Below are 16,885 nucleotides of genomic sequence, written 5' to 3' on the forward strand. Positions count from 1 at the left end.
AAAGCCAGACTACGGTTTGCAACTGCACATGGGGACAAAGATCGTACTTTTTGGAGAAATGTCCTATGGTCTGATGAAACAAAAATAGAACTGTTTGGCCATAATAACCATCGTTATGTTTGGAGGAAAAAGGGGGTGGCTTGCAAGCCGAAGAACACCATCCCAACCGTGAAGCACGGGGGTGGCAGCATCATGCTGTGGGGGTGCTTTGCTGCAGGAGGGATTGGTGCACTTCACAAAATAGATATCATCATGAGGAAGGAAAATGATGTGGATTTATTGAAGCAACATCTCAAGACATCAGTCAGGAAGTTAAAGCTTGGTCGCAAATGGGTCTTCCAAATGGACAATGACCCCAAGCATACTTCCAAAGTTGTGGCAAAATGGCTTAAGGACAACAAAGTCAAGGTATTGGAGTGGCCATCACAAAAGGTGTATGTAAACTTCCGACTTCAACTGTATATTTGACAAGAAAATGCCACGCAAACTGCAGGGACTCAAACATTCATCAGATAATGTACACTAATAGCCATTTTATTATTTACTTGTAGTACCTTCAATCAATCAAGTGCATATAAGAATGTTGACAGATAGCTGATAACATCCACATACAAAAAGAGAATGACAGATTGACAGTAAATACATCAGGGGAGGGGAGGAGGGGGGGTAGGTTAACTACAGAGTCTTCAGACAGCAGCTACATTCCTCATGTCCCTTTAGGGTCCTACTAGGATTTATCTTCGTCAGATGAGGCAAATATTATACGGAACATCTCCTTCAGCTAAACATCATTCTATACTCTCCTTTGCCTTGCCTGGGTAGCTACCATCTTTGTGGTCTGGCCCCTGTTGTGTTTTGCACAACACAGCACTAGATTTTGAATGAAGGAACACAAAGAATGTAACTAATGAATGGTCAGTATTTTCAACCTCATAGCAGATACCTCAGTTTGTCAAGTACAATACTATAACTCAACTTGCACTGCAATTCTACTTGAATCACTAAATTAATGAGTTTTTAGAATAGGTAGGTTTTTCGTTTTTTTAGGTAGACTATATTATTTCTGAGAGACATATTTCTACACTTTAGAGGGTATTACAGCAATGCTGTAGTACTGAAATAATTTTGTCCAGTAGACATGTCGGTCTTTGTAGGCTTATCAGAATTACAACTACACTATTGGACTAATCATCCGTTTAGTGTTAGGGCTCTTCTGCACTAGCTTTGATACTTATTCAGTTGTGTTTCTAGATTATATGGATTTATTCAATTATCCACATCAAGTTCAGTTAAATAGTATATAATGCTTATAGGCCACAAGATGGAGCTCTATTTCAAAGAGCTATTCAAAGTGACAAATCCAAGGTAAGGCAAAAATATCACCACATATAAAAGAACCTCCCAATGGTAATCATAAGAATTCATAAAGAGATTCTATATATATATGACAAGAAAATGCCACGCAAACTGCAGGGACTCAAAACAAATTAATCAGATAGTGTACACTATTATTGTTATTATTTACTTGTAGTACCTTCATCAATCAAGTGCATATAAGAATGTTGACAGATAGCTGATAACATCCACATACAAAAAGAGAATGACAGTAAATAGGTAGGTTAACTACAGAGTCTACAGACAGCAGCTACATTCATCATGTCCCTTTAGGGTCCTACTAGGACACTAATATTACCGAGAGCGAGAGAGATGAAGAGAGATAGATAGCATTATATAATAGTGCGTTACAAACTGCTCTCCCTTATGTTCCCACTGCTGGCCTGAGTGTTAGGCTGTGCTCCAGCATGGTTCAGGGCTTGGCGAGTCCAGGTATGCAGGTCCAGGAGAACCTGGTTCAGCTTCTCCATCCAGTCCCCTCGATCCTCCCGCGTATCTGCTGCGAACCAGCACCTGAAGAACAGAGAGATCATGGAACAGAGATTGGGTTCAACACTTAATGAGAATACTGAAATGTAATGTAAGATCTATGAAGCTAGACCACCGTCTAGGAGATACACAGACAGGCTTACTTTAGCAGTATCCATCATCCACAAAACATTCCTATTGAAGACATTCATGACCACCTGTTGTCAAGGAAATGTAATTTGCTTGTATCATAGGTGAGTAAAGTTGTTACTTTACAGTTCATACTAGACAACTATAAAAATATTATCATCTTACTTGGCCAGAGCGCTCTGGTCATCCTGTTGTGCAGTCTGGATGCCGCTGACCAGTTCAAAAGTATAAGGGCGAGCACAGGAGTCCCTCTTCACTGGCTTCACACTCTGACTAGAAGAACTAGACAGAGAGATGCTGCCTTCTGCTACCTGTAAGCATAACAGACAGGGAATGTTTTTAGAGTTCAATGACCTTAAGAAATATCAAGTCAGGGTGTAACTTGGTTTACGAGAAATAGAACCAAGAGCTCCATTCCATAGTCATCTCTGTCAATTCAATGCCCACCTTGCTGCCCCTGTCATTGGGGTGGTTCCAATAGGACATGTGGTTTCCCTCCAGGACAAAGAAGCGTCGATGCCAAGCTCCAAATTCATTCACCACCTCAAACATGGTCTGAATGGAAGGAGAAGGGAGAAAGAAGGGGTGGGCGGAGGATGAAACACAGTAAAGAAAGTATATAGGACAGGAAAAGGACAGAGATCCCAATGACTTGGGTTGAAACAAAACAGTAACTCACAAGGAAGCCCTGGTGCTGGACGTTAGAGTGGCTATCGCTGTCCAGTCGCAGGTAGATGTTTCCCTCTAGTGGAGATAGGAAGGGTACCTGCACAGAGAGGAGGGGGAACTATCATGACATGGATGCCAGGGTTGTGCTGCTTGTAATAGTTCATCTAGCTAGGGAGGTAAACAAAACATGCAGTAGAAAGCAATATGCAATGATAGAGCAAAATACAGTCATTTGAACATACATTTATTTCTACACATTTTCATCTACCTATAGAGTACGCCATCACTGATATTGAAGCCAGTGTAGTTAAAACTAATTATTGGTTCTTGATACCAGTTTTGCTGGCCACATACTCAGAGGCATGAAATAAGTCAAATGGAGAAGCAAAGAGAAAAGGTGGCGTAAAAGTGAGTGGGAAACGTGAGTGAGAGAGCTAAACCTTTTCCTGAAACTCATCTCCCAGGAGTCTCCTGATTTTGCCTTCAAACTTCATCTGTGCACAAGTGGAGAGAGACACACCACAGTGAGGGGTAAAGGTTACATCACTAGTGACCTCACCCAGACTCTGGAAAACTTTACACCAAAAACAAACAAAAGTAATGTGAGAAAATGACGACCATCCGATCTGTATATCGCAACTGAAAGAATTACGGGTGGAAAAATCTGAAATGTGACATGATATAGATTGAACCAAATGGTAACCCACATCCTCAAGTGACAGAGTGAAACAAGCTGGCAATCAGGTGGTTCAAAATCAAAAGGATGCAAGATAAAACCATGGAATGGAGTGACAAAAAAAATAAAAAAACATACATGCCCACATCTTCCCACACTGCAGGTACAGTAAAAATATCTGATACACAATCATCCAGGCTGGAGCACTGCAGCAGGTGTGACTGTGTGTGCAGCCAGGTGAGGTGAGCCTACCTTGTCCAGGGGGAACTTGCTCTGGCCCAGGGAGGCCAGGGAGATCTTGTGAGAACCAACCAGAGAGAAATGGCTGGTGCGCCGGGTGTTCAGGGCCGGCATGATAGAAGCTGTGGGCGGTTGATTCGATCCAATCAAAAACTGCCACCATTCAGGATTAATGTTATCTTCAGATAATATGCAACCAGGACAATAATACTTACATGTCACACTGTGGTTGGATCTCTGTTGAAAAGCAACGAGAAAAAGTTCAGATGAGAAACGTGTAACAGTTAAGGAAAAGGGGTTGCTGCCTATCCATCTCTCTGTTACACATGAAATGCCTGTGTGCCTTACTGCACTCTTAAATATATGTCTTCTCTGATATCTGAGATCAATACAGTGTCCTAACATATACATTATTCCATTTAAAAGGTTCATACAAATACATACAGTGAGTGGGACATTTCAAGTACTAGGCAGATAAGAAAGCCGATCACTCACCTTGATGGTGCTTAGAAGCTTCCTTGGGGTGACCTTAAAGAAGAACAAGTAAGATCAAAAATGAGCTTTTGTGCAGAACACTCACATGTATACTTCATTGTAATTCATAGAACACTGGACAGCATTTCTTAGTCAGAAGATTGGCTCACTCACCCTTGACCTGGAGGAGCTGCGGAGATCCACATTGCAGATGTTCCCTGAGGTGTGGGACTGAGTAATAGAAGAGTTTGTAAATAATACATACAAATTGTTAACACATTTCTCATCATTGACCCCCTATTGTAAAGATATTTACTAATACATCTGTTTTCGGTGAGACATACAGTAATATGTTCCATCTCACCAGGCTGTAGACCTCCACATCAATCTCAAAGTTAGAGCGAATGTCCTGCCTGAAGGGACATAGTACAGAATCAGTAAGTCACAGAAAGACTTGGACAGACGAGGGGTGACAGCCATTTCAGCAGTAACACAGTAGACATTACATAAGCATCTCCTTCAAGGCACGGACAGACCAGTAGGATTGCCGGCCGAGAGTACTTGGCACCTCTGAACAGTGCCGGACGTAATTTGCAACCTGATTCTACATGTAGAAATGGCGGGTGGTCCCTATAACACACGCGCCGACAGCAAGCGAATGGCGAACAAACAGCCCCCTACTGTATAGACCGACAATCGAGTTTTCACCTTCACTCCTAATGAACTAACTTCCTCCATATGTGGAACCAGTGGCGGGACTCACAGGGTGATGGAGGTGGGGAAGGAGATGGTGTCTCCATTCTGGGCGTCCGCTGCAGTGGCCAATGGGGTCGCAACAATGTTGCAGTGTCCATAGCGAATCAGGACAAAGAAATAATGAGTGGGGCGACCTTTAGGGAGGAGAGAAATATTCAGGAGAGTTGTTCTTTAATCATCTGGTATGGTTTCAAATGTGTCTTGAGCTGACCATCAATTGTACTATACTGTTTTGTGCATTTTAACCTAAATGAGCAGGCAAGCAACTAATCTCTGCAGCTGGCAGCAGAAGAGTAAATGATTCCAAATAAAATATGCAAAATAAACTTCACACTATAAAGGTGACAACATGCATAGCCTCTCGGATGGTAGGTACCTGTTCGTGTGCGGGCTGAGCAGATAAACTCCACCTTGAGAGGGAGCTGGACACTGTTGATGTGGAGTGTGCCCCTGCAGGGCTTCTGGGACATTCTGGAGTCCCCCTCACCATCACCCCCCTCTAGCTCCTCTGAGACTGAGCTCCCCCTCTCCCTCAGCCTGGTCACCTCAGCCAGCAGGGCTGCCCGCTTCTCACCTGACACAGAGTGTGACAGAGGGGACACAGTCAGATGATAATACAATGGAGACAAATCAAGAGGTTCATCATACACTCCAGAACAGAAGGATATGGCAGGGAAAGGAGAGGAATAACCATAGGACAGGGATAGAGATGAGTTTGTGTAGAAACTAACTCCGCAGACGGGAAAACTGGAATCATGGCGCTAGAAGGGGGATATGACCACTGGAGACTCACAGGAGACAAGCAGTAGTTTCTCAGCCTCTGCCTCCTCCAGGGAACCCCTGCCGTGGTCCTCGTCAGTGCAGCAGCTCAGGGCCTGCAACGTCTGATTGATGACCGTCTGCAGCTTGGCAGCCTCCTCATTCAGAACCTGACCAATCACAGGAGGACAGGATATTCATGCCACCCAGCCATACTCATTTAAATACTCTTTCTTTACACAGTGTCAGAGGCATAGTTATGTTATCCATGTGGTACATTTGTCAATGCCTTCACATAAAGGAATGTTTTGGATGATATGCTCCATGACACAGAAGACACACACTAGACTCAACCGCTCCAAGTCGTACTACAGACCATGATCCTGTCCTTGGTGTTGACAGCGTGCTGGGGGCGGGACTTCTCAGCGGCACGCCTTTGCACCCCTGGGGTTACACTCTGAATGGCTGGCTTGGTGCTCCGTCTCTGGGTACGGTAGGCATCGATGCTGTCAATCAATCAATCACAAAACACTTTGGAGTCATCAATTACAGGTATAAATCACAAGCCAATCATATCTTTCTAAAGATTTTTATAGTCAATTAATTTTTCCAATTTCACTCGTTAACCAACCGACCCTGACCCCCGGGTGCACGTTTAGTTTTTTGCCTTAGCACCACACAGCTGATTCAAATAACCAACTCATCATCAACCTTTGATTTGAATCAGGTGTGTAGTGCTAAGGCAAAAACCAAAACGTGAACCCAGCAGGGACCCCAGGACAGAGTTTGGGAAACCCTGGTGTAGAGGACATGATGACTCACCTGTAGAGAGGGGAACTGTCGGCAGGGGGAGTGGTCAGCTCTTCAGGACTCAGAGATGGAAGGTTGGCTGGCTGACTGGCTGCAAGTCTCTGCGGGGATATCAAACACTTAAATGTCCATTTGGATGTGTAAAACATTCAAAACTTTGAAACCGCAGGGTAACACTTTCAGAATCACATTGAAGAAGGTGACCATGGCGCCCTCTGTCTGTCTGCAGAGCCTTACCATAGGGGTGACCACAGCTTCCACAGACTTGCTGAGAGGAGAGAGGATGCAGCTGGGTGGGAGGGTCAGCAGCTCATCTGCACTGGAGTCCAGTTCCCTGGTCTCTTCCAGGTCTTCACCCTCCTCAGCTTTCGCCTTGTCCAACTCGGTGTCCGTTTTCTCCTTTCTGCACATCACTGTGGCTATGCCACTGTCGTGATCCTCAGTGCCCTCCTCCTCTTCCATCCTTCCCTGGGCAGCAGCCTCCACCACATCCTCAAACATCAGGTCAATCGTCTCAGCAGTGTTGGTTTCATCTGGAGAGCTCAGCTCAGCCTCTGTGGATAAATCCCCATATGCAGTAAGTTAACATTCAGGCAAACTATTGCTCTAGTATGTCTGTGACCTGGTTTTCCCAACTTGTAACAAATATTTCAAATGGCTCATCATTTGGCTGTTCATAGTGTAAAAAAAAAAATTAAAATGATAAGGGTGTGAGGTGGTGGCAGTGACCCATTGAACCCATTGTTTAGAATGGTGCGCACTGCAGACAGTAAGATATTACCAATATATTTATAACCCAGGTGTGTAAGCGACTGCATGTATAGTGCCTTCAGAAAGTATTCACACCCCTTGACTTTTTCCACACTGTGTTGTGTTACAGCCTGAATTTAAAATGGTTTAATTGAGATTGTGTGTCACTGGCATACACACAATACCCCATAATGTCAAAGTGGAATTTTGTTTTTCTAAATTCTTACGAATTAATACATTTAAAGCTGAAATGTCTCGAGTCAATTGGTACTCAACCCCTTTTATGGCAAGCCTAAAAATTTGCTAAACCAGTCACATAAGTAGCATGGACTCACTATGTGCGATAGTTTTTACCTCATCTCTGTACCCCCCACACACACACACACAACTACAGTGCCTTCGGAAAGTATTCAGACCCCTTGACATTTCCCAATTTTTTTTAACGTTACAGCCTTATTCTAAAATTGATTAAATAGTTTCCCCCCAATCTACACACAATACCCCTATAGTGACAAAGCAAAAACAGATTTAGAAATGTTTGCTAAACAGAAATATCACATTTACGTAAGTATTCAGACCCTTTACTTAGTACTTTGTTGAAGTACCTTTGGCAGCAATTACAGCCTCAAGTCTTCTTGGATATGACGCTACAAGCTTGGCACACCTGTATTTGGGGAGTTTCTCCCATTTTTCTTTGCAGATCCTCTCAAGCTCTGTCAGGTTGGATGTGGAGCGTTGCTGCACAGCTATTTTCAGGTCTCTCCAGAGATGTTCGATCGGGTTCAAGTCCGGGCTCTGGCTGGGCCACTCAAGGACATTCAGAGACTTGTCCCGAAGCCACTCCTGCGTTGTCCTGTTGGAAGGTGAACCGTCGCCCCAGTCTGAGGTCCTGAGCACCCTGGAGCAGGTTTTCATCAAGGACCTCTGTACTTTCCTCCGTTCATCTTTGCCTCGATCCTGACTAGTCTCCCAGTCCCTGCCGCTGAAAAACACCCCCACAGCATGATGCTGCCACCCCCATGCTTCACCGTAAGGATGGTGCCAGGTTTCCTCCAGACGTGACGCTTGGCATTCAGGCCAAAGAGTTCAATCTTGGTTTCATCAGACCAGAGAATCTTGTTTCTCATGGTCTGAGAGACTTTAGGTTCCTTTTGGCAAACTCCAAGCGGGCTGTCATGTGCCTTTTACTGAGGAGTGGCTTCCATCTGGCCACTCTACCATAAAGGCCTGATTGGTGGAGTGCTGCAGAGATGGTTGTCCTTCTGGAAGGTTCTCCCATCTCCTCAGAGGAACTCTAGAGCTCTGTCAGAGTGACCATTGGGTTCTTCGTCACCTCCTTTACCAAGGCCCTTCTCCCCCGATTGCTCAGTTTGGCTGGGCAGCCAGCTCTAGGAAGAGTCTTGGTGGTTCCAAACTTCTTCCATTTAAGAATGATGGAGGCCACTGTGTTCTTGGGGACCTTCAATGCTGCTGAGATTTTTTGGTACCATTCCCCAGATCTGTGCCTCGACACAATCCTGTCGTCTCGGAGCTCTACAGACAATTCCTTCGACCTCATGGCTTGGTTTTTGCTCTGACATGCACTGTCAACTGTGGGACCTTATATAGACAGGTGTGTGCCTTTCCAAATCATGTCCAGTCAATTGAATTTTCCACATGTGGACTCCAATCAAGTTGTAGAAACATCTCAAGGATGATCAATGGAAACAGGATGTACCGGAGCGCAATTTTGAGTCTCATAGCAAAGTGTCTGAATACTTATGTAAATAAGGTATTTCTATTTTGTATTTTTAATAGATTTGCAATAATTTCTAAAAAACTGTTTTTGCTTTGTCATTGTTACGGATACAGGTATCCTGTGTTTTTGTGTGTTTCTACTCTTTCTGCCCTAATCACAGGTGTCCTGTATGTTCCTGATTGGTGGTCGTTGAGGTGTCTGCTGATTGGACCAATCAGTGAACATTCCTGTGAATAGCACCACCTGTTACTCGTTTGTTGAATCACACAGCCCATTGTATAAAACCAGACTTGTGTTTGTTGCAAGAGAGAGAGACTTTTTGCCATATGTGAGTATGGACACGGTGGTGTCCTGTGTGTTGTGTACGCACTAAGTTGTTGGTTACCCTATTGGTAACATTATTAGAAAATATTTCTTTACCTGAGTGTGGATACTGTTGTATCCTGTGTACTTATTTAATTGCTGAGTACCCTGTTTAGTAGTTTTGTGTGTTGTTTGGGAAAAAGGGGGGTTTAAGCTAGTTGCCCTTGGGCGTACATTACCCGTAGGAAGAAATCTGTCTATAAACACCAGTTAGACCTGAGCGGACCACCCACTGTATTTTTGTATGACTAGCAGTAGCCTAGCGGTTCTTCAGGCAGGCTAGATCAGTTTAGGGGGTTTTACATTATTGTTTCATTTCTTGGGTCCTGCTCAGCCCCTTTTTCCCAAACCTTTACCGTGTGTTTAGTAATAAACACTTTGTGTTTGACGGTAGTTCATGGTAGTTGTGTCTTATTTGTTCTCACTATTCCATGCCACACTTATAATTTACATGAATTTATGTTACGGGTCTCATGTCCATCCACCCTAGATGTTTAGAGCCACGGGGTTCGTAACAGTCATTATGGGGTATTGTGTGTAGACTGCTGAGGATTCTACATAAAAATGAACTTTTAGAATAAGGCTGTAACATTAAAAAATGTGGAAAAAGTCAAGGGGTCTGAATACTTTCCGAAGGCACCATCTGTAAGGTCCGTCAGTCGAGCAGTGAATTTCAAACACAGATTCAACCAAAAAGACCAGGGAGGTTTTCCAATGCCTTGCAAAGAAGGGCACCTATTTGTAGATGGGTAAAATAAGAAAAGCAGACATTGAATATCCCTTTGAGCATGGTTAAGTTATTAATTACACTTTGGATTGTGTATCAATACACCCAGGCACTACAAAGATACAGGCGTCCTTCCTAACTCAGTTGGCGGAGAGGAAGGAAACCGCTAAGAGATTTCACCATGAGGCCAATGGTGACTAAAACAGTTACAGAGTTTAATGGCTGTGATAGGAGAAAACTGAGGATGGATCAATAACATTGTAGTTACTCCACAATACTAACCTAATTGACGGAGTGAACAGAAGGAAGACTGTACAGAATAAAAATATTCCAAAACATACATCCTGTTTGCAACAAGGCACTCAAGTAATACTGCAAAGAAATGTGGTAAAGCGATTCACTTTTTGTCCTGAATACAATGTGTTATGTTTGGGGCAAATATGATACAACATATTACTGAGTACCACTCTCCATATTTTCAAGCATAGTGGTGGCTGCATCATGTTATGGGTATGCTTGTAATCGTTAAGGACTGGGGAGTTTATCTGGATAAAAAAGAAACGGAATGGAGTGAAGCACAGGCAAAATCCTAGAGGAAAACCAGGTTCAGTCTGCTTTCCACCAGACACTGGGAGATGGATTCACCTTTCAGCAGGACGATAACCTAAAGCACAAGGCCAAATCTACACTGGAGTTGCTTACCAAGAAACAGTGAATATTCCTGAGTGGCCGAGTTACAGTTTAGACTTAAATCTACTTAAAAATCTATGGCAAGACCTGAAAATGATTGTCTAGCAATGATTAACAACCAATTTGACAGAGCATTAAGAATTTTGAAAATAATAATGTGCAAATGTTGCGCAATCCAGGTGTGGAAAGCTCTTAGACTCACCCAGAAAGACTCATAGCTGTAATCGCTGCTAAAGGTGCTTCTACAAAGTATTGATTCAGGGGTGTGAATACTTATGTAAATTATATATTTCTGTATTTAATTTTCGATCATGTGCAAAAATGTCTAAAAACATGATCTTACTTTGTCATGATGTGTGTGTAGATGGGTGAGAAAAAAAAGAGAACAATTTTTAATCCGCTTTGAATTCAGGCTGTAACAACAAAATGTGGAATAAGTCAAGGGGTATGAATACTTTCTAAAGGCACAGTAAGTAACCCAACTTGTTTATTTCTCACCTCACCAACTTGTGCCAACAGCCCTAGACCACATTTGTCTCACCTGACATACTCGCTCTTCTCCAGCTAGATGAGGAGTCCAGCTCACACAGGGCCGAGTCACTGATCATTTCTGGCTCCAGGGTAAAGGTGACTTTCTTTAGCTCTCTTGCCTCTGACTGCAGTTCACAAGTCTGTTCCTCATCTCTAAGCAGCTCAGAGTCTTCCTGTTCTCTGTCTGATGGAGCTGATGAGTTTGTGGTTAATCCCTGCTCTTGACCCAAAACAGAATCCCCCTCCCCTTGGCGTTCACCTTCGGCAGACGCCACACCCTGGACCTCATCTACAAGACTTTCTGCCTTCCCTTGTTCTTCAACTCCAGAAGATTCCATCTCCTCCTGCTCCTGACATAATGGGAACCCAACCTTCTCCTCTAGCAGGGACCCCACTTTCTTCTGCTCTTCACCTACAAAGTACCCCACCTCTTCAACTACAGAAGACCTCATATCCCTCTTCTCCTCCTCTAGTGGGGATCTCATCTTTCCCTTCTCTTCCTCTATCGTGGACCCTACCTCCTCCTGACTCCATTGCTACCTGCTTATCATCTAAAAGGGAATGGCACTCAGCATCCGACTGTTCACCTATATAAAACTTCACCCCCCTCTGCTTCTCACTAAGGAGTGAACCCCTTTCCTCCTGCTTGTTACTAGCAGAATACTCTGCCTTGCCCTGCTCTTTCACTACAGGACCCTCTGCTGCCTCATGTCGTTTTTCTGACAAATGTCCAGAGTGCACTCTGCCTCCTCTGCCATGTTTGTCTCCACCGCGTGTGGTGGGACATCCATGTTGTAAACTGAGGACTGCCACCTCACCTGTTGAATAGTCACAATCTCACACCCTTATTCTACACTGACATTTGCACAAAACTCAGATTCTTCCTTTTAGTCAGTTAGATTTTTCTCAACTTTTACTGTTAAAGTGTCTACCTCCAAGCTCTTTATCTGTAATACATTGACTTCTCCTCTTGCAGCGTCTTACCAGTGTCTTGGATCGGAGGCGCCACTCCATGGATCTTAGCAGTGACAGAAGTCTCAGTAAAGCTGCCGTCCTTCACCCAGAGAGGCTCATCACCAGTCACATTGAGGTCTGCCTGCTGGACAAAAATAAAATAGCTCAGGCCTCCAAAATACAAGCAAGCATCTTTGTTCCTCTCATGCACACATATATTACAAAAGGTACTGTGCCACTATGTGAAGGACCAGGTGAACCCTAAGCCTAATTACCATTCAAGTGACTTTGGAGAGGACAATGATGCCTTATCAGTGACACCTGTGACATTTCGAGACACCCCGGTTTCTCCGCAGAACCAGTTACACCCAGTCCAGTGTCCATATAGGTAAACTCACATTCCATGGTTGGAACGGTGGCCACTGCAGTCTCCTGCTACGTCCAACCATCATCCGAGGGGAGGATGAGACAGGTGGGGTCACCCTCTAATGATCTCACAACAAATACCATTGTTCTATCAGGAACCGAGTACTTGAGCTCAACCAAAGAGCCACAAACATAACCCTTAAGAACAATATTCCATGACCAGACAAGAGGGTAACACCAAACTTACTTCAGCCAGTGAGGAATCAGAGAAGCTTCGCTTTAGGAAGACATTCTCTGCGATTGGCTGGGCCCTTAGGAGACACAGCTCCTCCTCCCTTTCCTGATTGGTCAGACAAATAGAAGCCTTTAGACAGACACTTCACAGGAATCTTAAGAATTGTGTAACAACATTTCAGCATTGCATACCTCTAGATAAGCTCCTGCTGTTCACAAGTTAGTTGATGAGCACACAAACCACGTCGAAAATCTTACTTCACTGCCTGGAGTGTTTGTGTGACTGTGTGTGTGGCACAGACCTGGCGTATACGGGAGGCTTGCTTGGAGCTGGGCGTATTACTGTCCTCGAGTTTAAGCTGTAAGTTGGTAACGGCGTTGGAGAGGGTACGGGGGCACCGGTTGCCTGGCAGAGGGCTGGCCGGAGGGGTGGTGGGGGCTTTAAACCGCTCCACCCGTGAGCTGAATTCTGCCTCACCTGAATAACAGACCAAATGCTCCTATCATACAACAATCTCCTCAGAGCAGACAAGTGTTCTCCCTCACATTCAATGACTGATAATGATGCAGTTTTTACATTGGCAAGTGAGTGTGGCACTGTGTAAAGAAGCTTTAAGGTGAATGTGTAAGAATCCTCACCAATAAGATGGTGCTCTTTGAATCCATCCTGGATTATAATGGATGGTACCCCAGACCCTGGATCAGAGAGGCATCTCTGAGCCAGTAGAGGCCCCCCTGCAAACAAAACATCCCCTGTTGGTCACTGACTTTCAATGACTACAGATCTAAGTGTTGCATGGATACCATCATATTCTAATTATATGGATACTGTATACAAGCTCCAAGTTGGTTATTTTAGGAGGGAGAGTTATCAAATCAAACTTTATTTGTCACATGCGCCAAATACAACAGGTGTAGACTTTACCGTGAAATGTTTCCTTAACGAGCCCTTTCCCAACAATGCAGAGTTAAAAATTACGAAAAATTAGCTAAATAAAAATAGAAAATAGTAACACAAATATAAATAAAGAGGCTATATACAAGGATAGCCCTTGATCATGGGATAGTCCTTGATAATGATGACTCTCAGTTCCATTACGTAAGTCAGGGTTCTTCAATTCCGGTCCTGGAGGGCCGAAACACCTCTGTTTTTCATCCTCTCCTTCTAATCAGGGGCTAATTCAGACCTGGGACACCAGGTGAGTGCAATTAACTACCAGGTAGAAATAAAAAACAGAAGTGTTTCGGCCCTCCAGGAGCGGAATTGAAGAACCCTGACGTAAGTCATTGGACGAAGGCATCTTCTGTACGGGAACGTTTAAGAGCCCCGACGCTCGGTCTAAACATTAACACGCATCGCTTACGGTACGATTTTTGAAGCATGAGGACCTTTTCTTTCATATCGGCGAGAAATAATTTTCAAAGAACAAAAGGTTAAATTGATACACACCTTTATAGGGTCAGGGTTCCCACACGGCCATATTTTCCATGTTACAGCGCATGTTTACAGGAAAACAGACGGAAGACAGAGTGGACTACCTGTGCAAATTAGCTATGTGCATCTCCGAACACCTGTGTGTAAACCGGAAGTCGGACACCACAAACATGTTGTCGCTGAAAAATACTGCTAGCTGAAACTGTTAGACCACTGTTAGTAACTGTGTATTTTGCATTTGTGAAATTATTTGAAGTGATATTAAAGTAGAGGGATTTATATTTCCAGAACTGTACCGCATTTGAGAATTGATTCACGTTTAGATGGAGTGTTTGGCCGTTTTGGCTGCCAGAGTCAGTTTGCCTTTAAAACAGAACACGTAAGGTCCTTGGACTATAAGGAGTAACGTTAGGCTCCTTTACATTATTGGGCTATATACAAGGAGTACTGGTACCTAGTCAATGTGCAGTTGAGGTAATATGTACATGTAGGTAGGGGTAAAAGTGACTAGGCAATCAGGATAGATAATACTAATAAACAGAGTAGCAGCAGCGTATCTTATCTTACCCTCACGTCTCTGGGTTAGTTGCTGTACTCTGGAGCGGACAGAGCAGAGAGCAGGGGTGTCTGGCTTCACCTCTAGCTCTGCACAGCGGAGGCGGTCTCTTGATGAAGACTTCTTGTCAGGGCTGACGTTCTCCTCGCCCAACAACTTCAGGCGACGCCTCTTCTGAACATCATTGACCTCTAAGACAGGATAAGGAAGTTTATAATAACGGGTATGCCCCAACACTGCACTGTTAGTTAGAGGTTTGTTAGTGACACATTGACAACACACTCACCTGACGATGAGGGGACATTATCCTCTGTGTTAGACAGAGGGTCTCTCGGTCTCTTCAAATCTGTCGACAACCAACGTCGATGTTCCCTATCCATGCTCCTGTAAAATAAACACCAAATGAAGTGCAGTGCCTATGTAGTTATCGATTATGCAAATTAGGTCCAGCTAATGGACTCTGGAGCCTGCATACTGCTGCTAGCTGGCTAGCTTGGGTTAGCTAACGTAGCTAGCTGAAAATATTTCGCTAAAATGTGTAGGATATAACATCCTCTTACCTCAACAGAAGTGTCCGTGAAGGTCAGGCAATAACTGGGGCAAACAAGTCACGACTGGGCATCAACTGTGGTGAAAATTCAAACGATTTTTGTTTATTCGACGCCTCTCCTACTTTGAATTTCAGCGGGTCTTTGGACGTGCGTCAGAGGTGAGTGAAAACATCACCATAAGACTACCGTAACCCCAAGCATGAGTGCGCAAGCCTTTTGGTCTTGAATTTATGGTAGACGATGAACTTCCAGAGCGGAAGAGGCAAGGAACTTCAATCGAACTAACTTCATTAGAACCTTGAAGTCTCCCAAGCTCTCTATTTGTCAAATTGTCACTTACAACCAAAACAAGGCAACAGTAAACATGTTGTTCCCCACGAATGATGCAGTGCCCCCCCTTTGGGCCAATTAGTGATAACAATTCAAGCTCAAACGGGACAGCAAATATACTTGTTCAAAGTTTGGAACGTCAGTTGATTACTGTAGCGCCCCCCTTGGGCCTATCAGTGTAATTTTTTTAAATGTCGGATCTCTGTCATTCACCCAAGTTTCGTCAAAATTGGGCCAGAGGTGTCTGAGATATTTTGTGACTAACGTACGAACGGACGGAGTCAGATCCATAGTCCCCCCCTTAGATTTCATCGTGGGGACAATAACGATGTTTTAGCTCTCCACTGTTAAAATAGAAATAATAAATAAATAAGCTAAAGAAAAAGGACAACGCTCTCCACAGGACCTCTCCAATCAATCTTGAGAGAGAGATGTTCGTGACAGCTTGGTAAGTAAATTCTGTCGCGTATGTGTTGCCAACTCCTCAGTAAGGAAAGTAGCTATTGGCTGTCCTAAAAGTCGCTAAATGACGTCATCACCTAATTTGGATAAAATTGGCAATGTGCATGTAATTGTGATGGATGCTGTACAGTCTTGGTCAAAAGTTTTGAGAATGACAAGTATTGGTCTTCACAAAGTTTGCTGCTTCAGTGTTATGAGATATTTTTGTCAGATGTTACTATGGTATACTGAAGTTTCATTACAAGCGTCAAAGGCTTTTATTGACAATTACATTAAGTTTATGCAAAAAGTCAATATTTGCAGTGTTGACCCTTCTTTTTCAATTCCTCTGCAATCCGCCCTGGCATGCTGTCAATTAACTTCTGGGCCACATCCTGACTGATGGCAGCCCATTCTTGCATAATCAATGTTTGGAGTTTCAGAATTTGTGGGGTTTTGTTTGTCCACCCGCCTCTTGAGGATCAACCACAAGTTCTCAATGGGATTAAGGTCTGGAGAGTTCCCTGGCCATGGACCCAAAATGTCGATGTTTTGTTCCCCGAGCCACTTAGTTATCACTTTTGTCTTATGGCAAGGTGCTCCATCATGCTGGAAAAGGCATTGGTCGTCACCAAACTGTTCTTGGATGGTTGGGAGAAGTTGCTCTCGGAGGATGTGTTGGTACCATTCTTTATTCATGGCTGTGTTCTTAGGCAAAATTGTGAGTGAGTCCACTCCCTTGGCTGAGAAGCAAGCCCACACATGAATGGTCTCAGGATGCTTTACTGTTGGCATGACACAGGACTGATGGTAGCGCTCACC

At 43.9% G+C, this 16,885-nt stretch overlaps 1 protein-coding gene across 5 annotated transcripts; it reads right to left on the reverse strand.

Annotated features, from left to right (window-relative positions):
- Window positions 1-518: 518 nt before the first annotated feature.
- On the reverse strand, window positions 519-16,030 carry LOC121576719 (anillin-like). Of its 5 annotated transcripts, XM_045209239.1 has the most exons (25): window positions 15,302-16,029; window positions 15,028-15,125; window positions 14,753-14,932; window positions 13,390-13,485; window positions 13,053-13,228; window positions 12,764-12,856; window positions 12,549-12,635; window positions 12,181-12,292; window positions 11,207-11,389; window positions 6,635-6,951; window positions 6,410-6,498; window positions 5,964-6,093; window positions 5,622-5,757; window positions 5,205-5,402; window positions 4,836-4,962; window positions 4,437-4,485; window positions 4,247-4,303; window positions 4,094-4,126; window positions 3,814-3,835; window positions 3,611-3,720; window positions 3,123-3,176; window positions 2,693-2,779; window positions 2,461-2,568; window positions 2,179-2,324; window positions 519-1,908 (listed from the first exon to the last, which is right to left on the reverse strand). In XM_045209239.1, the coding sequence occupies exons 2-25, from the start codon at window positions 15,119-15,121 to the stop codon at window positions 1,743-1,745; spliced, it is 2,850 nt and encodes a 949-aa protein (XP_045065174.1). In that variant the 5' UTR covers window positions 15,122-15,125; window positions 15,302-16,029; the 3' UTR covers window positions 519-1,742. The 5 variants fall into 5 exon arrangements, with proteins under 5 accessions (XP_045065174.1, XP_045065175.1, XP_045065176.1 ...); XM_045209240.1 differs by lacking the exon at window positions 3,123-3,176 and having other exon boundaries at window positions 15,302-16,030; XM_045209241.1 differs by lacking the exon at window positions 12,549-12,635 and having other exon boundaries at window positions 12,181-12,295.
- Between the last annotated feature and the right edge of the window lie 855 nt (window positions 16,031-16,885).

Source organism: Coregonus clupeaformis, chromosome 29 (assembly GCF_020615455.1).
Source record: "Coregonus clupeaformis isolate EN_2021a chromosome 29, ASM2061545v1, whole genome shotgun sequence".
Taxonomy (NCBI): domain Eukaryota; kingdom Metazoa; phylum Chordata; class Actinopteri; order Salmoniformes; family Salmonidae; genus Coregonus; species Coregonus clupeaformis.